Source organism: Podarcis cretensis (genome assembly GCF_951804945.1).
Source record: "Podarcis cretensis genome assembly, chromosome: 8".
Classification (NCBI taxonomy): domain Eukaryota; kingdom Metazoa; phylum Chordata; class Lepidosauria; order Squamata; family Lacertidae; genus Podarcis; species Podarcis cretensis.
Genome location: NC_137177.1, coordinates 8899543 through 8926155, shown reverse-complemented (window position 1 = coordinate 8926155; position 26613 = coordinate 8899543). Strand labels below are relative to the sequence as shown.

Sequence of the window (26613 nt, the reverse complement as noted above, 5' to 3'; positions counted from 1 at the left end):
AGAGCGAGTCGAGGGGGCAGGGCGCCGGCGTCGCTTTCCTTCCGCGCGAAACAGGAAGTGAGAACGGTCAACTTCCGGCGGCCATTTTGGGAGAGGCACCCGCCATAGGAAGAGAGAGGGCGGGGAGTGGAGAGGGACAGGTGAGGTCAACTTCCGGTGTTAAATTTAAAGGCGCCGTCCTGCTACCACCACCACCACCATCATTGCATTGTAGAGTTGTACGGAGCCACGGGGGTCATCCAGCCCAACTCCTTGCATGGCAGGGGGGTGAACTAGATCAGTGTTTCCCAACCTTGGGCCTCCAGCTGTTTTTGGACTACAATTCCCATCATCCCTGACCACTGGTCTTGCTAGCTAGGGATGATGGGAGTTGTAGTCCAAAAACAGATGGAGGCCCAAGGTTGGGAAACACTGAACTAGATGACCCTCGGGTCTCTTCCCACTCTTCTGTGATTCTAATGCAGGAATCTTTTGCCCAGAGCAGAACTCGAACCCACAACCCTGACATAGAATGTTCGTGTTCTGCTGAGTGAGCTATCCCAGCAGCGCCATTAAGCAACAGGAGTTGCAGTATCATCTATGTATTTATTACCACCACTGGAGTCAGGGAATGTATGCAAGCAGAGCGGGGAGGTCGCTGAGTTACTTGGGATGGGGAGTGGGGCTTGCCCTTTCCCCCTGACCCACGCGGCATTTGGGGTTTGTGAGTTTAGAGAGAGGAGGCAGGTTAGAAATGCATGGAGAAAGTGGATGGAGGAGAGTTTTCCTCCCTCTTTCATAACACTGAAGCTCCGACTGGACTTCCATTGAATCTGAATGTTGGAACAGTGGAACTCCCTCCCACACATAGCTGTCAATTTACAGATTTGAAAATAAGGGACCAGCAGCCTCGAAAATAATAAGGGATCAGCAGCCAAGATAAGGGATTTTGCTTGGCTTATGAGTTCCATTGGCCCTTCCCTGCCTGGGAGAGACTCTCTCCCACGCCGCCTGTGAGCCTGTCATGAGGTGGTTGCGGCGCTGCCATGGCAGCTGAAGCGCTGCCCTTCTGTGTCCCTCCCCATCCCCTCCTCTTCCTCCTCCCTCAGGCTGCCTCCTCAGCTGCCACCACCGCTGCCGCCTCCAGCTTCCCCTGGCAGCGTGGCAGAAGTCTCGCAAGAGAGGGGCTGCCTGCCCTCCCGCCGCCACCCGTCTCCTCACGATGTGCCCCTGAGGGGGAAAAGAGAGAGACGGAGACGCGGCAGCTCGTGCACACGCTCTCTCTCACAGCGGAGGACCCCGAGCCGCTGCTTCCCTCCCGAGCCGGGCGAGCATGAAACCCGGGAAATTTAAGGGACATCATCAATCCGGGACAGCAGCGGGACACGGCTCTGGGATAAGGGAGTTTCCCGCCAAATAAGGGACGGTTGACAGCTATGCTCCCACAGGAGACAGATGGCCACCAACTTTCAAAGAGGATTGGACAAATGCACAGCGGAGGAGAGGGCTCTCCGTGGCTACTGACAATGGAGAAGGGGAAGGAGGGTTGGTATTTTATGTTTTTGGAGAAATATAGGGTTGATCTTTCTTTAGGGGTGAGGAGAAAATGTGGGGCTGGACTAGATGACCCTTGTGACCCCTTCCGACTCTTCAAGTCTATGATTCTATGATTCCCTACTCCTGAGGTATATGATAAATCAAAGTATGCACACATATGCATGTCCATTGTCAGTTTTGCATGCAGCCGCTAGGGGACAGGCTTGCCCCAGTCCATCTGGGCTCTGGAGGGGCCGGGTGCTGGGTGTGGCTGGCAAAGGCCAGGGTGGTGAGTGTGTTTTTCCAACACTGCTAACTGTTTTCACAGGAGTTTGAGGGCTGGCGGATGTTTCCCCTCGGTATTCATGCCGCACCATCCGCCAGCTGGAAGATACAGGCTCCCTACAGTTGCTTAAGTCAAAAGTAATCCCCGTGGCGTCAGGGGGGAAAGGGGGCATTAAACATAATGCCAGCCACCCATACAAAACCCAGCCCCCCAAAAAAATTTGTGCTTTCTGTTTTGCACCAGGAGAAACATGTGAAACCTGCAAATCGTTACAGGGGACAACCAGATGTGTGCATTTTGCAGAAATGGAAGAGATCACTTGGACTTGCGATACCATAATGTATGGATTATTGCAATCTGACTCATCATCCCTTACTGGTCCAGAGAGGGAAGGAGACTCCAGACAGATTTTTATTTTATTTTATTTTTTGCAATATGGTGCAAGTTTCCTGAAGCCTTTCATTATCTGGAACAGAATCTTGCTCCATCATAATTGCAGAGACCAGTTGGGTTGACTGCCAGACTAATAGTTTGGGACTGGAAGCTTGGAGACTTCACTGGTGGGACTTCTCTATATCTTGCTGCACAGAAGGATGGGACTTAGTTTATCTTCTGCGCAGACTCACACATGGCTGTTTTATCCCTGTTTTATTTCAGTGTGCTCTTCGATAATCGATGCCTGCATATCTTCCAGTGTGCAATCTCTAAAATCCTGCAAAACTTTGAGGTTCCTTGGGAGGTGTAGTGTTTTGTTGGCAAATTTTATAGAGCCCTGATGTCGCTTTTGTGATTTAAACAGCAGGCCTGTGTGCTTATCCCTGCACCTGTCCGCAAGTCTGCTCGGCATATAAATAAAGACAAGATCGCAAAGCCACTGTAAAAGTCCAGCACTCTTCTCTCCAACTGCAACTTACCCTAAATGCTGCCTGGAGGTTCCTAGTGTTTGGGGAACTGGGAAGCAAAAAATAAAAACTTACACTGGCTTTATTCATACGACAGTTTATTCCCCATTGTTTCCCTAACTGCTAATTTCTTCATTATATATGAGCTTTCACACAACTCAAGAGCTGCTCCCAGAAAACTATTGCAATATACAGGTACAGTGGTACCTCGGGTTAAGTACTTAATTGGTTCCGGTGCTCCGTTCTTAACTTGAAACTGTTCTTAACCTGAAGCACCACTTTAGCTAATGGGGCCTCCTGCTGTTGCCGGAGCACGATTTCTGTTCTTATCCTGAAGTAAAGTTCTTAACCCGAGGTACTATTTCGGGGTTAGCGGAGTCTGTAACCTGAAGCGTATGTAACCCGAGGTACCACTGTATAATGCATCTTTAGCGTTCATCTCCATGGTTTTTTTTAATTCCAGGAAAGAATGTGGGAGTAAAGTGACAAAATTTGGGACAGTATATAAGTTTACACTTCTTTCTTGCTCTTTTCATGGACTAATTGTGGTGGTGGTGGTGGGCATCCAGTGGGTCAGTGCATCTGACTGTTAAGCAGAAGGTTTGTGGTTTGAGCCCATCCAGAGAGTGCTGTGGGTGGGATCCCTGCATTGCAGGGGGTAGACTAGATGACTCTTGGTGTCCCGTCCAATTCTACAATTCTATTATTTGTTATAGAAAGAAGTTGCCTCCTTTTCCCTTATGTGGTATCCAAGAGCCCGTCTAGAGTCCTTAGGTGGGTTCCCTATTGGAAGGAGAAAATAACAGAGGCCAACCAGAGAATATTGGGAAGCTCGTAAGACTGATCTTTATTCAACTGTTGCAACAGGATGCTCACTGCGACACGCAGGAGGAACCCCGAACAATGGTGTGCAAGCCCAAATACATAGACTTTTGAAACTGCCCACCTTGTAGCTCAAGACCACCCCACAAAACATCATACATACATCACAGAAGGGGGCGGTCTACAGCAGAAATATGCCACAGGAGGCGGTCTACAGCAGAAATCCTGTTAATGGCAGTCCTTTTTTTCTGGGGGGATGCAGGGGTACGCATACCCCTAAACATTTTGTGAATCTAACTTTGGCCTCATTGAGGGGCAGTATTTCAATATGAGTAGGAAAATGAGAGTACCCCTAAACATTTTTTTAAGAAAAAAAAAAAGCACCGGTTAATGGTCACCTGGGCAGCCTGGCCATTATTTTGTGATGGTAAATACTTTAATTCCTGAAACCAGATCACAGGCTCACAGGTAAGCAAAAGACAATGGAGAGGCTTTTCCCATTTCCTTCCTCCTTGCAGAGAAATAGATGAGGTCAATTTGGGAGAGTCAAAATGGCTTCAGGATTGCTCTCCTGTACCATTTAAGACACATGGTTTATGCACGTATGTATGTGTGTGCCTTGTACATTTATGAATGTTTATTTTATATTTGGGAACTTAAGAGTTCTTGTAACAGATTCTACAACTGCTTATATCTGAGGCATAAGAAATTTCGAAGAGAAATCCCAATGCAGGCTTACTACCTTGGGCCCAGGAGGCCCAAGAGCTAAATGCAGAAAATTGTGTACTTTGGTTCTGTAAACGGCCTTGCATAAAGGTAAAGGTAAAGGTACCCCTGCCCGTACGGGCCAGTCTTGACAGACTCTGGGGTTGTGCGCCCATCTCACTTAAGAGGCCAGGGGCCAGCGCTGTCCGGAGACACTTCCGGGTCACGTGGCCAGCGTGACATCGCTGCTCTGGCCAGAGCCAGAGCCAGAGCCAGAGCCGCACACGGAAACGCCATTTACCTTCCCGCTGGTAAGCGGTCCCTATTTATCTACTTGCACCCGGAGGTGCTTTCGAACTGCTAGGTTGGCAGGCGCTGGGACCGAGCAGCGGGAGCGCACCCCGCCGCAGGGATTCGAACCGCCGACCTTTCGATCGGCAAGTCCTAGGCGCTGAGGCTTTAACCCACAGCGCCACCTGCGTCCCTTAAACGGCCTTGATATAGTAATGTAAAAAGGCGGTATGCAAATTAAAACTGAAATGAAGGTGCCCTGGCCTCTCTATCTCCCCCCAGGACTTGCTCTCTCCTTCCCCACAGCCTTCCATATCCCCCCTCTTCAAGTGCCTTTTCAAAAACTGGCTGGAATGAGTCCTTGAATGCTGACAGTGCTTCTTGCCGAGTGTAATAATTAAAAATCTGCCCTTATTCCCTTATGGGGGACACAAGAACCCTTTGCAGGTTTTCCATCAGTCAGAAAAAATAAGAGGCCAACCCAGAGAATATTGAGAAGCAAAGCAGCTCGTAAGCCTGATCTTTATTGAACTGTTGCAACAGGGTGCTCCCCTTGCACGCAGGAAAAAACCAAGGTGTGCCTGCCCTTATATAGACATTTTAAGTTGCCCGCCCTGGAGTCCAAGACCACCCCCAGAAACATCATACCTACATCACAGAAAGGGTGGTGGTCTACAACAGAAATCTGAGTGCGTTGTTTACCTCATGTCTGGCAGGTTACCTGTTAATGCTTACTTGACTGGATACCCTGGGGAGCCTGGCCAGTCTTTTGTAATGATAAATACTTAGTTCCTGAGCCAAGTCACAGGCTCCCCCTATTCATACACAGACATACCCTTAAGACAGGATTTGTGAGTGAAAAGACAATGGGTGGGCTTTTCCATTTTCCTTGACCTTGCAGAGAACTCATTTGGTCAGTTTGGGAGTCAAAATGGTTTCAGGGCTGTTTTCCTCTGCTGCTTCAGACATGTGGTTTATATATTTATGTACGTGTTTGCTTGGTACATTTATGAACATTTATTATATTATATAAGACCTTAATTTTTTAATTTCGCCAAGTGTGTGCAGAAATTAGCTCACCTTGCAAAGGTTGCCATCGCTCTTGTAGCTCTGCCACTTTGCCTCTCTGGCCCCGCCCACCATTGCAATGTGGCTCCTGGAAGGTTACTCTGAAGGGAAGGCGGCCCCCAGCCTGGAATATGTTCCTCATTTCCAGGTTCTGCCGTATTATTTCTGCTAGAAGTGCGGAAGTTGGCATTCCCTGTGTCCCCTTCTCTTGCTCGGCCGCAGACTTTCCATAGAATGTACTTGGCTCCCTCCTCAATTTTCTGTACTTGGCTCCCTCCACAATTTTCTGACTCACCTTTTTAATTCTGACTCACTTCTTTCCCCCGTTCCTGCCCCACCATCTGTTTTCCACTGACCCCTGAAATGCTCTGGTCTCGGCTCTGACCTCGTTCGCGCCCCTTTTCTATGTGTGGGTAGAACCCAGAGCAAGGGTTATGTTATGTACTGAGTTGAATAGGATCCAAACTGCAGCAGTCTGATTGGTCCTAGAACAATAGGATCCAAATTGCAGCAGTCTGATTGGTCCTAGAACAATAGGATTCAGAATGCAGCAGTCTGATTGGTTGGCAGGAGCCACCCAATCATGCTCCATATATAAGTGAATCCACAACCTGATTGGCTTACATTAGAATTCCAGAACTAGCCAATCATGTGCAGCCCATTGTGTAAATAATGTATATAAAGCAGATACTTTGAGGGGACATTCATTCATTCCTCCTCACCACTATGAGCTGAATAAAGAGCATGAAATCACTTTGTGACTCTGAGTATATTTCAGGTTAGGAGCCGTTTGCTCTCAGTCTCAACTTCTGTTGCAAAATCAAAAGCAGTGACTTGGAAACGGCAGTCAGGGAAGCAGGAGACAGGAGGGGACGCAGGAAAGAAGGGAAATCCTTTATTAAGGGGGAATGAATGGTGTGCTGCAAAAATCAGATTTTCCTAAGCAGCTTGGATGACAACCACTTGGGGTTAAAGGTAAAAGTAAAGGGACCTCTGACCATTAGGTCCAGTCGTGGTCGACTCTGTGGTTGCGGCACTCATCTCGCTTTATTGGCCGAGGGAGCCGGCGTACAGCTTCCGAGTCATGTGGCCAGCATGACTGAGCCGCTTCTGGCAAACCAGAGCAGCGCACAGAAACGCCATTTACCTTCCCGCCGGAGCGGTACCTATTTATCTACTTGCACTTTGACGTGCTTTCGAACTGCTAGGTTGGCAGGAGCAGGGACCGAACAAAGGGAGCTCACCCCGTCGCGGGGATTCGAACTGCCGACCTTCTGATCAGCAAGTCCTAGGCTCTGTGGTTTAACCCACAGCGCCACCCGCGTCCCGCACAGAAGCTGTAATAGACCTTTATTCCAGATATACTGTCCTTTTAAGACTTTGGAGAGATGTCTTCCTTTGAGACTTTTGTGAGACGTCTTCCTTTGAGAGACAGCTTGGCGTGTCAGCTTCGCCTTTGAGCCGGTGACAACAACTGGGCTCAACGTCTCTAGCGCCGACTGGGCCAAGCGAGCTGCGAAAGCACTTCCAGAGACCTTCTACTGCGGGAAGCAGGTCTAAGTGCAATGGACTCACAACTTGGAGCTGTGAGCACCAAACTCAGTTCCAAAGTCAGCGGAGCACAGCAGAGTATAAACTACATGAGCGACGGCTCTGAAGCATAGCTTATTTTATTATTTTACAGCTACTGCGAAACTAAAATAAACTACTAAAGACTTATCGGAGATGCTGGACTGCATGAGTGTTACAGTTGCTTAAGCAGTCGTCTTATCTCTACACAGTTAACACTCAGACTCCTTCAGGCTGGAGCGGAAGAAGCAATGAGCAGATTCCGCCCCCTCCTTTCTGAAACATTGTCAGTAGATTCTTGCAATGGGAGGGGTGAAATATCCACATCCTCCCCCTTTTCATGCCAACCATTGCGTTCCTCGCTATTGATTTGTTTGATTCTTTCTTTGACTCATACATATAACATCTTGTAGTTACTTGCATATTTTGTGAGATGTGTTGTATGATATATACATCAATTTTGAAGCGGCTTATTCGTATATTTTGAATGACATCATAACCGATTATATATTCACCAACAGTTATTAGCCAGCGTGTTGCGTTTGCATTTTTGTAGATCTTTGGAAATCAGCTGGAATCAGCTGATAGTTGTTTTGGGTTTTAGGGTTCACTTTCATTTTTACCGTTCTGAATGTGGTGGAAGCATAAAATGTTTTATGTTGATTGTAGGCAAAAAGGTAAAGGACCCCCGGATGGTTAAGTCTAGTCAAAGGCGACTATGGGGTTGCGGCACTCATTTCGCTTTTCAGGCCGAGGAAGCTGGCCTTTGTCCACAGACAGCTTTCCAGGTCATGTGGCCAGCAGGACTAAAACGCTTCTGGCGCAAAGGAAAACCGTGACAGAAGCCAGACCACACGGAAATGCCGTTTACCTTCCTGCTGCAGCGGTACCTATTTATCTACTTGCACTGGCGTGCTTTTGAACTGCTAGGTTGTCAGGAGCAGGGACAGAGCAATGGGAGCTCACCCCGTTGCAGGGATTCGAACCACCGACCTTCTGATCGGCAAGCCCATGAGGGTCAGTGGTTTTGATCACACTGTTGTTCTGGGGAAGCAACACAGTTAAAACTGTTCCACTGTATGTAAACCGTCTTAGGAGCTTGAGTTTGTTAGCTGACTGGTACATAAATAGTAGAAATATATTTATTAGAAACCTGAATAGTGGATTATGCCCTGTCCCCTATTTTCCCCTATTTTCCTGCTTGTTTATTGGTCATGTAAAGGTAAAGGTAAAGGTACCCCTGCCCGTACGGGCCAGTCTTGACAGACTCTGGGGTTGTGCGCCCATCTCACTTAAGAGGCCAGGGGCCAGCGCTGTCCGGAGACACTTCCGGGTCACGTGGCCAGCGTGACATCGCTGCTCTGGCGAGCCAGAGCCGCTTATTGGTCATATGGAGATTCAAATCCATGTTAGTATAAATAGCCTTTGGCTTGGTCGCCTATGGTGAATAATGATCACTTCCAAGCAATCAGGCAGAGAATATGGTAGTTCTGGGGGTGGGTAGGCCACAAATAATTAATAATGTGCGAGCAGATGGGTTGCAGAAATTTGTGAAGGCTCCTTATTTTTGCAGACTGATTTGCAGGGCTGGTGTGTGTGTGTGTGTGTGTGTGTGTGTGTGTGTGTGTGTGTAAAATAGCTCTTAAACGTAACACTATTGTTTTTCGTGCATTTAAAATCTTTAATATCTACTAGAGCCTTTAAATCTTGCTGTGAACCATGTCCACATCCCAGTCCAAAGAGCGCTGGTGATTAAATCATGCCACTTGCAGTGCTCCCATAATGGTTGCATGCACACCATACGTAAGGCACATTTAAAGCACGGCCACATAGAATCGTGGGAACCGTAGTTTGCTCACCACCGAACTACAATTCCCAGCACCCTTAACAAGCTGCCGTTCCCAATGTTCTTTTCCTGTGTGCGCTTTAAATTTATGGTATGTGCACAGCCAATGTGTGTGCAGGCCCTTGCTCCCGGTCCTCCTATTGGACATAGCGAAGAACTGGCTGGTCACTGAGCTTGCAAATGCTGGCCTGGTAGCACTGCAATCCGGAGGGGCCCTTTTGGATTTGTGGAGCCACTAGGGCAGGATTTTAGGGCACCTATGCAGAGCCCCACTCAGCAGCATGAGCAGGAGGGCCCCTGAGCTCTGGGTGACGAGGTTCTTAAGTCAGTAAAGTCATGCAAACTATCGTCTGTAGAGCTGCCCCGTTCAATAGTCTTAAATTAGCAAACCGCACCCACTCTGCCCCCCTTAGTCGGGCAGGGGCTTTGCCCCAGCGCTACCCCCACCGTGGAATCTCCATGTACTGAGCCGTTTGGTACCGCCTGTTCTTTTTGGCACCCGAGAGTGGAATGTGAAAGTTTCCTTTGGCCTGATGAGGAGTGTTCTGGCTGGGGCCCAGTGGGTGAGTCACCATGCCCTGCCAAATGGAGGGGAAAAAACTACATGGGTGTGATGGCCTGGGATTCCGATTCAGAGGCTGAACCGGAGGAATCCCAGCCTGCACAGGAGTCCCCGCCTCCAGGGCCGGCTGAACTGGGGCAGGGCCTTGATTCTGAAGCGCCTGCACCTGTGCCGGATCCTCAGGAGCAGGAACCAGGTGATTCCACTCTGGCTCCAGAGGTGGTTGAGGACTCAGTGCCTACAGGTGAGTCTCCCCCTGGGCCCAGTAACCCTTCAGCCTCTCCTGAACTGCAGAGGCTCAGGGCAGAGAGGCGAAGGGAACTGGTTTCTCCCAGGAGGAATGCTCGCCTTAAGGCCAAGAGAGGCGGGTCTCCTGGGGGCCGGGACCGCCCCTGGCCTCAGAGAAGATAAAGGCCAGTCAGCCCGGTCCCAGGTTGTGGGAGCAACGTCATTGATGAGCTCTTTCGGCCAGCATCCAGTCCTGTTCCTCCAGTGTTCCTGTCCCCGCCCGGCTTCCTGCTTCGGACCTCGCCCCGCTCCTTCGGAACTGTTTCCAGGCTATTGACCCAGGACCGGACTTTGACTACGCCAACGGTAACCTTCCCCCCGGGACCAGCACAATGGGTCTCCAAAATTTCTTCCCTCCCCCATGGCTTTGTACGGGACAAGTCCTGCAGATCTCTGGTTTCTCTCAAGGAAGAGAATGATGCACACATGATGGTTCCTCAAGGGTTGATGGGAACTGTAGCTCTGGGAGGGCTCCGCTACACTTCCCAGGGTTCTTTGGGGAAACAGTAGCAGACTTGGGGTTCTCAAATTTCAGCAGCGCCCGTTCTGTCCTTTCCCCCATGCTTTTTAACATCCATATGAAGCCGCTGGGAGATATCATCAGGGGGTTTGGGCTGGGTGTTCATCAATATGCAGATGATACCCAGCTCTACCTCTCTTTTCAATCAGAACCAGTGAAGGCAGTAAAGGTCCTGTGTGAGTGCCTGGAGGCTGTTGGAGGATGGATGGTGGCTAACAGATTGAGGTTGAATCCTGACATGACAGAAGTACTGTTTTGGGGGGACAGGAGGTGAGCGGGTATGGAGGACTCCCTGGTACTGAATGGGGTAACTGTGCCCCTGAAGGACCAGGTGCGCAGCCTGGGAGTCATTTTGGACTCACAGCTGTCCATGGAGGTGCAGGTCAACTCTGTGTCCAGGGCAGCTCTCTGCCAGCTCCATCTGGTGCGCAGGCTGAGACCCTACCTGCCTGCGGACTGTCTTGCCAGAGTGGTGCATACTCTAGTTATCTCCTGCTTGGACTACTGCAACACACTCTACGTGGAACTACCTTTGAAGCTGACCCGGAAACTACAACTAATCCAGAATGCGGCAGCTAGACTGGTGACTGGGAGTGGCCGCCGAGACCATATAACACCATTCCTAAAAGACCTACATTGGCTCCGAGCACAATTCAAAGTGTTGGTGCTGACCTTTCAAGCCCTAAACGGCCTCGGCCCAATATACCTGAAGGAGCATCTCCACCCCCATCGTTCAGCCTAGACACTGAGGTCCAGCTCCGAGGACCTTCTGGTGGTTCCCTCCCTGCAAGAAGTGAGGTTACAGGGAACCAGGCAGAGGGCCTTCTCAGTAGTGGCGCCTGCCCTGTGGAACGCCCTCCCATCAGATGTCAAGGAAATAAACAACTATCTGACTTTTAGAAGGCATCTGAAGGCAGCCCTGATTAGGGAAGCTTTTTAATGTCTGATGTTTTATCGTGTTTTTAATATTCTGTTGAGAGCTGCCCAGAGTGGCTGGGGAAACCCAGCCAGATGGGCGGGGTATTAATAATAATAATAATAATAATAATAATTAATAATAATAATAATATGGCTCCTGGGACCCTCCCCAGGCCAAAGCTGCCGCACCGTAGCATACAAACGTAAAAAACTGAATACCACACTGCTAAACTGTCACACCAATGTGAGGGAATAGCAGCCATAAGCCCTATGCTAGACACACATATATACGGTACACACACAGCACCAAGATCCCAGAAAAAGCAGACCAAACTCCGGCTGGTAAATACAACATGTTTTATTTAGGCTGAAATGCTGTTACAGTGACAAAGGCACATTGCGGAAGCAGCAGGGGGTCCTCAGCACACCTGGGTCTCCCGAGGAAGTGCATCAAGACCAGCAGAGGGGTCTCAGTGAAGACAGTTGGTTCCTTAGATTTCCCCACCACCACCTGGAATCAAACTTCTCGCCTCGATCCTGAGGTTTGATGTGGAGCTATCTGTCTTCCCTTTCCATCTCAGGGGACGGGGCAGCTCTGCTGGTGCAAAATCCTGGGCTGCAGGTCAGCCTTTGCCTCTGCAGTAAAGTGATTGGGAATGACCTTGCAAATACAGGGGTGCTGGGAAAAGTCTGGAAGCAGAATGAACTGGGCGAAACGGTGTATATACACACGCATAAGGATATTCATATTATGTGTAGGTGGCTTGCATCATCTATTCTGGGCGCAGAGTTTGGAGTCTTTGGTTGCAGATGTTGACATTTTAAGAATAAAGGGGTGACAGCCCTGCCTACAGGATGGGGAACCCACAGCTTCATCAGTGGGCTACGGGGTTTTCTAAGAGCACTCTAGGGATCTGTTTGGTCTTGTAGTCACCACACAGCTTCCGCCAGAACCAGGCCATCTGAATGTCAGCTACACGCTCTCTGCTCCCTTTCTGTTTCACCCAATCCAGAAATCTCCAAAGTCGGCATCAAGTCACTCCCAAAGCAAACGGCAAGCAAAGTCGGCAGATAAATGCTGCTGTTTCAATGTGAAATAATACGGACACAGCTTCTGCAATGGTAACAATAAGGCAGAATGGAGCGAACGAACAAGCTCGAGTGTGCAGCTGGAATAGAGTGAAAGAGGGAGGGATCTGAGCCCAGCAGGTATACATGAAGCAGTGCAGATGGAGTAAAAGTGACAGCTATTCCGTACACACAGTGCTCACATGAGAACAAACTTGACCTGTAACAGTGCTACTGCAAAAACACAGCTGGAGAGGCCGGGAAGCAGATTTGAACTCCGTGACTACTGGCAAACGTTTGTTGACAAAGTAATGTAATGAATGAACAGAATGTTGTTTGTGCCACACCCAGCCCAAAAGATGACATGCCAGCAAAGGATTTTCTGCCCAACAAAGAGCTACGCATCTGAGAACCTCGCAATTCTTTGGTGTACTTGTTTTAAAGCAAGTTGCTAGACCTCATGGATTTGGATAAATGGTTGGAAACTTCTCCGAGTTTCTTCACCTCCTGATGTTTTTCTCATCCCTCTAACATACAGTGGTACCTCGGGTTACAGATGCTTCGGGTTACAAACTCCACTAACCAGGAAGTGGTTGCTCCAGGTTAAGAACTTTGTCCCAGGATAAGAATGGAAATCCTGCACCAGCGGCACAGCGGCAGCGGGAGGCCCCATTAGCGAAAGCATGCCTCAGGTTAAGAACCGTTTCAGGTTAAGAATGGACCTCTGGAACAGATTAAGGTCTTAACCCGAGGTACCACTGTACTTCTTTTGAACTCCAATGATTTGGGAGGGGGGGGGAAATCAATTAGCAGGAGAAAAAGGTATGGAAGCATATACAAATATACATCATTAGAAACTTGCAGAGAAGACTTGTTATGTTGAAGCGATAGGTGGAATCGACATCTCCTCTGAACCTCATTCCCACAACACTTCCCACAGAACCAGACATCTTTCTCATAAGAACAACGTAAATTGTAAATAGCCCCTTCTAACCACTAATGATCACGCACATTCTGTGACATCACAGCAGCTCAGCCAAGGTACTTAAGGGGGCTTGCAGACAGCTGACAGCCAATATTTAGGTCAATGGGGGGGGGGACAACCTTTCAATATCAGAACATCTACATGTTTAAGTGCAGCACAGGAAAAACAACCCAGGAGCTCCGGCTCGAAGGTCTAAAGATTTGGATAACACTGCAGGGACAAGCATCCTTTACAATTCCTGTAATAGCTGTAAAGATATTATAACGTTGAAAGGTTGCTCACCCATGATGGCGTAAGCTCTTCAATGTGTGGTGCAATATATTCCAAAGACTGAATGTGCAAATCTTTAATTTTCAACATGGAACATGCACAGCCCTGCCAGGGAATGCTTCACAGTCCTCCGGAGAACCATTGTGGAGTTAGCTGCCAAGATGGGGAACCATGCATCCCCTACTTGTCCCTATGGCTGGTTCTCCGGTTTTAGTCCTACTGACTGAGACACAGAGGCCACGTCTACACGACAGGCTTGAACTGGTTTACCTGTCACTTCTTCTCCCCCCGGGAACTGCAGGTCTGCGACAGGATTTTTAAGGAGATAATTCTCAGCACCCTAAGCAAGTGACAACCCGCAGCGTCCTTTGCAGGGAAGCCAGGATAGTTGAAACCCCAACAATCCAAAGCAGGTATATGTTCTAGATGGGGTCATTATGACACGCTCCCAGGTCAAAAGGAGCATCTTGGAAGCATCAGGTGTGGGCAGAACACTGCTTTGGTCTTCTCAGCAAGGGAAAAGGCTTGCAGAGGTGCAGGGCATGTGGGTGAGGTCTGGACAGAATTACAAAGAGGGCCCTCGGATCAGAGCTAGCACCAAAGGGCAGGCTTCCTATCAGTTGCAGAAGAGATCCAGTGTGCTGCTTGGGTACAAATGCAGCTGTGATGGATCACCCTTGTAAGATGGTGAGCCTAAGGCACAGTGTTAGGATGATAAAAAATGCAAAACTTTGGCACTGCTAATGCACAGATTGAGGACCAAACAAGACAGAAATTTTTATTGCATGAAAGCAATTAATGTGCATGGTTTTCATTACATAAAAAGCAGCTGGTGGTGGTGGGGAAGTGGGCTGGAATGGAACACGATAAAAGGCTGGGGCTGGGCTGGGTGGGGCTGCTCAGGCTTCCCTATGGATGGAATTTACACAAGAGCCTTGTGGCACCTTAAAGGTAAAGGGACCCCTGACCATAGGTCCAGTCGTGGCTGACTCTGGGGTTGCGGCGCTCATCTCGCTTTATTGGCCGAGGGAGCCAGCGTACAGCTTCCGGGTCATGTGGCCAGCATGACTAAGCCGCTTCAGGCGAACCAGAGCAGCACACAGAAACACTGTTTACCTTCCCGCCGGAGCGGTACCTATTTAACTACTTGCACTTTGACGTGCTTTCGAACTGCTAGGTTGGCAGGAGCAGGGACCAAGCTCACCCCGTCGCGGGGATTTGAACTGCCGACCTTCTGATCGGCAAGTCCTAGGCTCTGTGGTTTAACCCACAGTGCCACCTGCGTCCCTTAGGTAAAGGTAAAGGTACCCCTGCCCGTACGGGCCAGTCTTGACAGACTCTGGGGTTGTGCGCCCATCTCACTTAAGAGGCCAGGGGCCAGCGCTGTCCGGAGACACTTCCGGGTCACGTGGCCAGCGTGACATCGCTGCTCTGGCCAGAGCCAGAGCCAGAGCCAGAGCCGCACACGGAAACGCCGTTTACCTTCCCGCTGGTAAGCGGTCCCTATTTATCTACTTGCACCCGGAGGTGCTTTCGAACTGCTAGGTTGGCAGGCGCTAGGACCGAGCAGCGGGAGCGCACCCCGCCGCAGGGATTCTAACCGCCGACCTTTCGATCGGCAAGCCCTAGACGCTGAGGCTTTAACCCACAGCGCCACCTGCGTCCCTTAGAGACTCACAAATTCATGACTCCAGAAAGGCTTGTGCCGTAACAACATTAGTTGGTCTTTAAGGTGTGGTACAATATTTCGCCCTTGCTTTTGGTAACTCAGACAGCCCTCTTGAAATCGCAACACAAAAACCCTGTGCTATGTTAATTGCGTAATTGCAGCCATCGCCAACCTGGTGCCCTCTGGATATTTTGGACTGCAACTCCCACCAGGCCAAGCCAGCACAGTTGTTTTGCAAGCAACTTCCCCTGATATAAATAAGTCTTGTGTGTTAATTTCAGCAATATATGCATTTCTATGCAGCTTCTCCGCTAACACGTTCATCTTTTTATTTGGCTATAGAACAGAAAAGTGCAAATTTCAAAGGGTGGTTGCGTTTTTGGTTTGCATATTGTCATGGGGCATGCGGATTAGGTAGGTAAGTTCATCTTTAAGTGCAAGCTGAAGCAGATTGCTCCCCGATTCCTAACTTCAGGTGCCTTAGTCCAATGCAAGCGTCAAGCCATAGACTGCCCATCTGGACATCAGCCCTTGTTCAACTTTCTCAGCCACCTCACCCTTGCAAATGGATGGAGATCTTCTTGGCTGTGAGGTCAACTCAGGCCTCTACTTGGCCTTTGGCCAGTAGAAAAAGCATGATGTTTGGAGGAAGCTAAATCCCAGGAGGCCTTGGGGTGTGGCCTCCAGCAGTATTCAGGCCTAGGAATGGAGGCTATTTCAGTAGTCAGCACAAACAGGCAGCCAGAGCAATTGGGGTGCGGTTTCTCAAAAGCCAGCAGAGGCTTTTGAGGAGTGGATGGGACGGCAGCAGCTTCCTCACCGTGTCACAGGCCTCCGTAGGGAACGACCCTACTTGAGCCCAGAGAAGGCTCCAAGGCATTTGGTTTTCTGAGACAGAGAAAACAGAGCGGCAGCCTCCCCCAGGGATGATAAAAAGTTTAACGCCAACGAAGCAAATGACGACGTCTGTCAGTGGTACCCACCCAAAATCTAGCCTGTGAACGTGAAGGCCAGGTTTCCGCCTCTTGCCTACTGGTAGGGCCGGCTCTGGCTTGAACCCAGCAAACGTGGGCTGAAGCAGAGCTTGCTAAGAGGATCAGAAGAGTCCTGCTGGATCTGGTTCAGTGGGCCATCTTGGGTTCACAGTGGCCAACCAGATGCCGATTTGGGAGGTGGCAACAGCCATAATGGCTGATGGGGATGGATGGTGTGATCATCCATGAAATTGTCTACTCCTCTTTTAAAGCCACCCAGTTTGGTGGCCTTCGCCGCCTCTTTTGTTCCTGTGTAGGAGCTTCCACCCCATATCCCCCATAACACCCCATAACACTTGGGAAGGGTCTCCTAAGCAGCTCTTGCTTCTGCCAACGTCTTCCCAGAAGGTGGGGTGGTTGGGGGAAATTGTTGCATTGAGGCAAGCACTCTTAATCCCATCTCCAGGTGGAAGACACTTTTGCTTCCCTGGTCTGCAAAGAGGGCCATCTCAAAGGCTGGATTTGAAAGGCCGCCGCCTCAAGCATTCTCTGCTACCCAGGGGGCCTGGTGCCAGGAGGGCACTTCCAACATCTGCTGGTCTCCTGCTGGCCCAACTCTCCTTGTTTTCCCTGAGGGTTTTGCACAATCCAGGCAGGCTCTCGCTGTGAGGGCACCCCTCCAATGGGAAATAAGGGAGTTCTTTTAACTTGGTTTATCTATCTAGCCCATGGTTTCTACTTTGCCTTCCCAAGCCAACAAACACCCAAGGCATAATTTTCACTTGTGAGGATGGAAAAGAAACCCAGGCAAAGCTCTCTTCTACCACCAACACTATCTGTGAAATGACAAGCCCCATCCATTTCTTTAGCATGCCGGGGACCTTCTGCATGCAAAGCGGATTCCTTACCACTGAGCTATAGCCCTTCCCTAGAGGGTCCTGTACTCTGGGCATGTAAGGGTTGCTAGGTGAGCATTCATTCTGTGAACCTTGCTCCAAAAAGTGGACACTGTAGTTGAACCAAGCCTACTGATGGCAGTAGACCAGGGTGGGTCAATGAATACTCTCTCCCTGATTTCTTTAAAGGCTTCCTGGTCAGGTTTGCACGTGGACCTGAGTGTGGACTGATGGTTTTGTCCTTTTCCTTGCTGGTCTTCCTTCACTCCTGCCTTACGTTGCACCCCCCTCCCGACGGATGGAGTCTGGCAAGGAGTAATGGTGGCAGCAACGCCACCAAGGAAACCTTCGACCGTCGCTGTCCATAAGGCCCTGCCGGAATAATGTCCCTGAGCAGCCTTCAGGTGTCCAGCTAGGGAGGTTCAACGTAGAGAAGGTTTCTAATGGAGCCAGAGGAATGAGAAGGGCACACCTTGGAGTCTGAGCTGGCAACAAGGCGAAGACCCAGTGAAAAAAGGTCAAGATTCTTGGGTCAAGGTTCTCTTCGTTTGCGAGCGGCAAGAGAACAGTCTGAGGCTCGTGCCGAGAAAGCAGGTAGCTCAAGTGTGAGATAACTATTGCCGCATGGCTGCAGGGAGCCCTTTTTTTTGAGAAAGGAAGACCTCCTGGGAAAGTCTGGCGAGTGAAGGCCAATGGCCAATGGCCCAACTAGGCCTGGGAGAAGGAAGTGGAAACCTGGACCGTGAGACCAACTGAAATAGTTGAAACAATGCTTGGAGGACCAAGGCCTACGTGAGGAACTGAAGCCTGCTGGAGCGGACTGGAACTTTTCTAGTTTTCTTTGGAGTCCGGTAGGGACGAAGAAGAAGGCAGAAGTGGTGACTGGCTTGAAGGAGGGAGCAGGAAGCAGGATCTGCCATGCTGTGCGAGAACGAGGCCTTCACGAGGGCTTTGAGCCAGATAGGGGTGGAAAATGAAAAGTCGGAGCCAAACCAGGGCCTACTGGAGCAGTTCAAGCCTTGGCGTAGGAATGGAGGCCAGCTTGGGGAGATTCCTTACTCTGCCGACCCCTTCTGCCGACGCTTGGAGGGCGGCACAAGGTGGCGGGGCAGGTCGGAGGGCAGGCCATGGCCCTCCAGCTTGACCTCAATGAGGTGACTGGCAAGAGCAAACTCCTCGTCGTCCAGCATGCCATCGCGGTCGACGTCGCTGAGCTTCCAGATCTTGCCCAGGACGGAGTTGGGCAGCTTGGTGGTGACCATCCAGTTCTTGGCTTTGGTGCCGCTCAGCTTGCCATCCATAGGGGACAGGTTGTAGAAGATCTCGTCGTATTTGGGCTTGTCCTTGGTCACAACCCACTCGTCGTCGTCCATGCCCTCGTAGGCCCCCTCGGTTGCTCCTTCGATGAAGGGGCCATTGCGGGTGCCTTCGAAGGCACCGCCGTGCACAATCTGCTCGGGGACCTCCACCTCCTCCTGGCGCAGGAGGGGCATCAGCTTGGCAATGTCCAGCGTCAGCAGCTCGTCCAAAGCATCCACCATGCGCGGCTTCAGCCCGTGGAATTTGGTGAAGTCGTGCACCATGAGCATCTCCTAGAAAGAATTGGGAGAGGAGGAAGTGGCATAGCTTATGGGACTAGCCCCGTGGCACTCCTGCCTGCTTGAACTAAAATACAATGCTATGTTCTATATACATTAAGTGATGCTGAACCCCCCCCAAAGCTGGGTGACAGGAGCGAGCCAGCAGTAAATCACACTGAGCAAGTCGGAATTAAAGGTAAAGGGACCCCTGACCATCAGGTCCAGTCATGACCGACTCTGGGGTTGCGGCGCTCATCTTGCTTTACTGGCCGAGGGAGCCGGCGTACAGCTTCCAGGTCATGTGGCCAGCATGACTAAGCCGCTTCTGGCGAACCAGAGCAGCGCACGGAAACGCCGTTTACCTTCCTGCCGGAGCGGTACCTATTTATCTACTTGCACTTTGACGTGCTTTTGAACTGCTAGGTTGGCAGGAGCAGGGGCTGAGCAACAGGAGCTCACCCTGTAGCAGGGATTTGAACCACCGACCTTCTGATTGGCAAGTCCTAGGCTCTTCGGTTTAACCCACAGTGCCACCTGCGTCCCTTAAGTCGGAGTTAACTGTTAGCAAAAACAGGATCTGCACAGGAGTGCCAGTAGGTCTCCAGTAGGTCTTGCCCACATGAAGCAGTTGCTGAGAGTGAAGGCCTTCTCACAGCTGCCTAAGTCTCCTCCTCTCCAGGGCTTTCCCCAAGCAATCTGAGACTGTGCCTGCATGAAGCTAACTTCTCCTCTGCCCTCTTCATGCCTCTTCTGGTTCTGGGAGACCAGGAGGGGAGCTTGTTGCAGAAGGAGGGGGAGCCCCCAGGCTTCTTCAACAGCCTGACACATCTTTGCCTTTTGGCCTCTTGACTTCCCTCCTCTCCAGCCTCTGCTTTGGCCTCTGATTCTGGACTGCTCTCTGCCACAGCCTCTTCCCGCTCACTAAACCCTGTTACCTCTTCAGCTTCCCACACCTCCTCTTCCCTGTCTTCTCCCTCTGGCCACTCATTGTCACCCCCTGGCTCTGAGCCTTCTTCCCCTGGGGGTTCCCCAGCTGGTGCCTCCTTCCACTTCTCTGCATCCAAGCAGCCCATGACACTAGGTGCGGATTCTGCCTGCACACCACCAGCAACATTGGAAGGGACACAGATTCCCTACCGCTGACCTTGAGGTGAGGACCATGGCAAAAAAATAAAAGGAGATGGGATCTAGTACAGTACAGGGAAACTTGTGTTGTTTTGCCTATCATGGCTGCTTCAGATGAGTGCGATGGGAGACAAGGAAACTGCCCTCACCTGCATCTTGTTGCAGTCGGGGAAATCGCCCGGCGAGATGTGATGCTCAAGTTGGATCTTGGCGAAGATGACGGGCAGCTTGGCAATCAGCGCTTTCTTCTTGTTGTCCTTGCCAAAAACGGATGGCATCTCTCTCTTCAGGTGGCTGATGATGTGAGCATGGACCTGGGTGGACCAAAGCAGCAGCTTATGAAGATCGGCCTCTTAAGAGCAGCACGTGTCTCTGTCAGGCCACATTCACACCATGCATTCAAAGGCCTCGGCCCTGTATACCTGAAAGGAGTGTCTCCAACCCCATTGCTCAGCCTGGACACCGAGGTCCAGCTCCGAGGGCCTTCTGGCGGTTCCCTCACTGTGAGAAGTGATGTTACAGGGAACCAGGCAGAGGGCCTTCCCGGTAGTGGCGCCCGCCCTGTGGAATGCCCTCCCGTCAGATGTCGAGGAGATAAAGAGCTACACAACTTTCTGGAGACATCTGAAGGCAGCCTGTATCGGAAAAATTTTAATATCTAATGTTTGGCTGTGTTTTTACGTTTTGTTGGTAGCTGCCCAGAGTGGCTGGGGCAACCCAGTCAGATGGGCAGGCTATTATTATTATTATTATTATTATTATTATTATTATTATTATTATTATTATGAATGCATTGGATACCGCCCATCGAAATTAATGGGAGCTGTGCCTATTTTGAAGGGTGTGCTCAGACTAATCTTGGATACAACCCCTCTACTCAGGATGAAAGTTAAGATATCGGCTACTTTTAAAATGAGGCTGCATTTTAAATTGCACTTTATTTTAAATTGCCCCCCCCCCATTATGTTTTAACTGTGATATTATTATTATTATTATTATTATTATTATTATTATTATTATTATTAATGTGCTGAGGGAGTATCTTGTAGCTTTTTTCTGTTCCTTCTTTCTTCGGTATCTTTCTTTTCTTTATTTCCTGTAGATTAGTTTGGGTTTTCCTCCCTTATTGTAATGTGAAAACTTCATTCCCCCCCCCAAAAAAAATATATATACTCCCTCGCCCCCCGCTTTTTGCTCACCACTGGTTGCAAGGCTGGCCCAAGCTTTTTGGCCACCTGAGGCTAAGGACAAGATAGCACTGCCTCCTATTCCGTGCTCCAAAGCTGATCAAGCTGGCAGGGGAGGCTCCTTCAACACTGATGACAGGAACCTGTCCTCCACCACACCTGAGGGTTGCAGGCTTGCTTAAGGCAAGCAGGGCAGGCTTTGCAGCACACACCTAGCGACTGCCCTCCAACATTGTTTAGTTGTGCACACACACACACACTGGCACCTGCCGCCTTACTCTGACAAACGGTAGGGCCGGCCCTGAGTGGCTGAGCTGTCGTGATGTCATGGAATGTCCGCAGGCCCTCCAAGTGGGGAGCATGGAGACAAGCAAAAGGTTAAGTGACGTCAGGCAGAGCATTTCGGTGCTGAAGAAAGAGGAAGAGGATGCAGAAAGAAGTCAAGGCAGTAGGTGGGGAAAGAAAGACGTGCCAAAGCAGAATTGTGTCATTAAAAGACACAATTAAATACATTAAAAGAATTTCACGTGCAATTAAAATATGCAGGAAAACAATCCCATTAAAACAACACAGCCACTGACAGGCAGAAAACAACAGAGCAGTGTGTAGTAGATAATCCTTATGCTGTCTAAGAGGGACATGCTTTTTCATTTTAGGGTCCAGTGTGCTTTGAAGATGTAGCTCTCCGTTTCACAGACGAGGAATGGGCATTGCTGGATCCTGACCAGAGAGCTCTGCATAAGGAAGTCATGGAGGAAAATCGTGGGATCATGGACTCGCTTGGTAAGGCTCCTGTTGGATGATAATATCAGTTTTGGAATTCAGTACATATCCTGGACTTGTGCTAGGCAGGGTGTTCTTTCCAGGAAAAGGTGTTTTTACAGGGCCAGGAAGCTTGAGATGGTAGAAATCACCGACAACCTTTGAATGCTACCTTCAGGCTTCCAACAAATGCATTACCAGCCTCCCCCAACTTGGTGGCGCATGAAAACTGATCGTGTTCCTTCCAGGACTTGAGCGATGCAGCACCGAAGAAGATTCTAGCATTTGAGAGCAGCCTAAAGCAGGCTTTGCAGTTCTGGACTTCTGGCTAGAAGATGGATTCCCAGGGCTCGCTTCCCCAACCACCGGCTGGATTTATGGCTCAGGACTTTCCTGTGCAAAGCAGCGCAGCTCATTGTCTGGAGAATAAGGAAATCTCCGCGTTGTTGGCTCGGCTCATCAACCCTTGAGGTGGCAGCCAAGCTGAAGCGGCTGACGTCTGGGGCGTGAGAGAGGCTCAGAAGCCCAGGCAAGACAGGATGCAGGGGTTGCGGGAGAGAGATGAGCAGAGGAAACGTCCGCAAAGCGGGAGCCAGGAGCCAGGTTGTAAATCCTGTCCTGGGCCTCTGATCAGAAATGGATAAAGCGAGGGTCCTTTCTAATTGTGCACCCTTGATGATTTGTGCTAGTGATGCATGGAAGTGAAGTGAAAGCTGGACCATCAAGAAGGCTGATCGCCGAAGAATTGATGCTTTTGAGTTATGGTGCTGGAGGAGACTCTTGAGAGTCCCATGGACTGCGAGAAGATCAAGCCTCTCCATTCTGAAGGAAATCAGCCCTGAGTGCTCACTGGAAGGACAGATCCTGAAGCTGAGGCTCCAAGACTTTGGCCACCTCATGAGAAGAGAAGACTCCCTGGAAAAGACTCTGTTGCTGGGAAAGATGGAGGGCACAAGGAGAAGGGGACGACAGAGGACAAGATGGTTGGACAGTGTTCTCGAAGCTACCAGTATGAGTTTGACCAGACTGTGGGAGGCAGTGGAAGACAGGAGTGCCTGGCGTGCTCTGGTCCATGCGGTCACGAAGAGTTGGACACGACTAAATGACTAAACAACAACAACAACAATGATTTGTGTTCACGGTGGTGTGAGAGGGCAGTTATAACATCATCCCATTTCAATGCTATTTCAGTCTTCGATCTTTAGCGGGAAGAGTCCTGCATTGTAGGGGGTTGGACTAAATGACCTTCATGCTCCACAATTCTTTGAAATCTGTTGACTGAGCATTCATTCTGATTTAGTTTGCGGGGAAGGGATTTTAATAGCTGCAGACGCACCGCAAAGTTAAAGCACATGGGCTCTCCCGCAAAGGATATGGGGCCCTACAATTCTCAGCACCCTGATATGTCCCGCGGAGGACCTTAAGGTCCACAAATAACAACACTTTGGAGGTCCCAAGCCTCAAGGAGGTTAGATTAGTCTCAACTAGGGCCAGGGCCTTTTCAGCGCTGGCCCCGACTTGGTGGAACGCTCTGTCACAAGAGACCAGGGCCCTGCGGGATTTGACATCTTTCCGCAGGGCCTGCAAAATGGAGCTGTTCTGCCTGGCCTTCAGCTTGGACTCACTCTGACCCCTTATATAAGATTTGGTATATAAATTTTCCCTTGGCTTTTTTTGCTGGCCCATGTAGGACCAGCATGGATAGCTGGCTCGGGTGAATATCTGATGTTTCCTCCCTTTATGGTCTTGATTTATGGGCTACTACTAAAATGAGGAGGGACGCGGGTGGCGCTGTGGGTTAAACCACAGAGCCTAGGACTTGCCGATCAGAAGGTCGGCGGTTCGAATCCCCGCGACGGGGTGAGCTCCCGTTGCTCGGTCCCTGCTCCTGCCAACCTAGCAGTTCGAAAGCACGTCAAAGGGCAAGTAGATAAATAGGTACCGCTCCGGCGGGAAGGTAAACGGCGTTTCCGTGCGCTGCTCTGGTTTGCCAGAAGCGGCTTAGTCATGCTGGTCACATGACCCGGAAGCTGTACGCTGGCTCCCTCGGCCAATAAAGCGGGACGAGCGCCGCAACCCCAGAGTCGGCCACGACTGGACCTAATGGTCAGGGGTCCCTTTACCTTTACCTTACTAAAATGAGGCTGCATTTTAAGCTGTATTTTAAGCCGTATTTTAATTAACTGTTGTTCCCCCCCTTCTTTTTTCTATTATGTTTTATTGTAATTTATATTCGGTGTTAGCCGCCCTGAGACCAGCCCTGGCTGGGGAGGGCAGGGTATAAATAATTTTTATTATTATTAATGAACTACACTTCCCAGAATTCTTTTTTTGGGGGGGAGTCATGCTTTAAAGGCACAGTGAGTACATTGGGTCAAAGCAAGTGCTATCGTTCCACGCTTGCCAAAAGTCCGATTTTTAGTGGAAAGGTTTGCTGCTCAGGAACCCCAAACCGGCTTCAATCGTGCAGCCTGAATTTGCCAGCATGTGACTGAAACACCCCACCAAAAAAAATAAGGGCTGTCTGGATGTGTCCTCAGTCCTAACTCAACTCCAGGGTTGGTGTGCCTGACACTGGAGAAAAAATCGCTGCAGAGGCCTTGACGTCCTTCCTTGTACAGCCACCCAGCTGTTTTTTGTGGGTTTGTGTTATTTTCTTTTTCCAAAGCCAGGAGGAAATTGCCACTGGAGGGCCCTTGTAATACAAACCCATCCTTACAGGTGACAGGAAAAGATAAGGCTGAGAAATCTGGGGGCGAAAACAGAAGTTTCCTGAACTTTTGGGTAACTGCTAGCTCGTTTTCTGGGCAACTGAAGAACCTTGTAAATAATCTGCAAATCTGTTTGTGAGAGAGAGAGATGGAGGAGCCGGCAGAAGAAGTGATACCTCCTTGCTGCTGGAATAGATTGGCTAGAATTAATCTGTGCAGTGTTTTCTAAGGGCAAATCACGGCAGCGGCTTCCCATATTTCCAAGTCACATCAATCACACTATACACCGAAAGCATGTGGCTTCCCTTAAAGAATCCTGGGAGCTGTAGTTTAGCCGCTCAGAACTATAATTCCCAGCCCCCTTAACAAACTATGGCTCCTGGGATTCACTGGAGGAAGCCATGACTGTTGAAATGCTATAAGAGCGCTTTAAATGCACAGTGCGGACATGACCTAAGTCAGCTATGTATGCCGACAGAGGGGGACATTAAGGAGCTGAAACCTGGGCCGGCCCTGTCGTTGGACAAGGTGAGGCAAACCACTCTAGGTGGCAGATTTGGGGAGGCCATTTAAGCAAGCAGCAAGCAGCCAATTATCCAGGGCCAAAGGAGATGTGATTATGTGCCCTCTCGTCCCTCCAAATCTTCCGCTGGCCAGAGGTGCCCATCCAAAACATTATTCTAAGATGTGGTGATGCTGACAGATGAGGATCCCACACAGTGCTGTGTAAGTTATTATTATAATATGAAAATTAGGGATGTTAACCAGTTAAGAATTAAGTAATTTAGTAAGGGCAATTACACACACACACACACACACACACACACACGTTTTTACAGATAATTTCCAAAAATCATATAACATACATTCTTATCTTATAACAATGTTTTGGACTTCCATCAACTGCATCTGAAGATTTTCCAAGCTTTTCACTTAATCTGCATTTCATAATTTTCAGTATTACTCCTTCACTAATAATTCTTATCATGGTTTTCTCTGCAATAATTCGCATAATCCTCCTTACAAAACTTCTTGCAATCCTACTAGCGTAATCTGTTGATTACAATTGCTTTTCAAATAATTCATATATTTACTCCAGTCCTCTGAGAATCTCTGGTCTCGCAGGTAGGGGCACTTACCAGGTCTATACATAGCCTTCAGGCGTTCAGAGCGCTTCCCGTGATCACAGAAACATAGAATCATAGAATTGTAGAGTTGGAAGGCACCCCAAAGGCCATCTAGTCCAATCCCCTGCAATGCTGGAATCAGCCTTCCCCAACCAGGTGCCCTGCAGTTATTTTGGACTGCAATTTGGACTTACCATGTTGACTGGGGCTAATGGGAGTTGGAATCCAATACCCATCACCTCACCATCCTTACAATAGTGGTTTGTTGCTGTTTTCTTTCAAAGGCCGTGTTCCCTTGGAATTAATCTGTTGGCAATTGCACGCTGGCAGTGGATAGCGACAGAACGTAAGTGGGTTAGGCTGTGTCCAAAACTGAGTGCGGACAGGACCCAAACCAGAAAAAGGGGGTCGCTCCTTCCCTCTCTATCTTGGCAATGGTAGGGCGGAAGGCAGGGGTGTCAACAGCAGTTGGAGTCAGTGCCAATGACAGGCAGAAGCAGCCGATTCTAGATTGGTACCCATCTTCTCTGCAAATTTCTACTTAAACGGAGGAGGGAGAAGATGACAGGCTGCGCTACTCTCTGGATTGGTCAAAAGCAAGAGGGCAGAGAGGTGTGGGGCTGGCTGCAGGCAGGCTGAGTTTGGTAGGACAGTGCCCCCCACACCCCCATGGAGCAGCCTTCAGGGACTCAGACCCATGCCTGGCTTGCTAAAAGACTGTCTTTCTGATGGGTCAAAAAATAGCTACTGGTGTTGGAGTGGCATACAAAGGATGAACAAGTTAAATTGGTTATGATTGATTGGGCAAGAGATGTGGGACATAATATAATGATGGAGGACTGGGAGAGGTTATGGAGGAAAGGGGTTACGTTCACTGCATGTACAATGTTAAAGGAAAATATTATGAAGATGATGTATAGATGGTACTTGACCCCTGTAAAACTAGCAAAGATTTATCACAATAGTG

At 49.6% G+C, this 26613-nt stretch overlaps 1 protein-coding gene across 1 annotated transcript in view; it reads right to left on the bottom strand.

Moving 5' to 3' along the window:
• Positions 1–15588: 15588 nt before the first annotated feature.
• Positions 15589–26613, bottom strand: part of EHD2 (EH domain containing 2) — a 50264-nt gene continuing 39239 nt past the window's right edge. Inside the window, exons 5-6 of the mRNA XM_079985561.1 lie at positions 20009–20173; positions 15589–18746 (exon numbers count right to left, since the gene is read on the bottom strand). Of these exons, the coding sequence (XP_079841687.1) occupies positions 18210–18746; positions 20009–20173 (702 nt within the window). The 3' untranslated portion in view covers positions 15589–18209. The remainder of the gene's footprint in view (positions 18747–20008; positions 20174–26613) is intronic.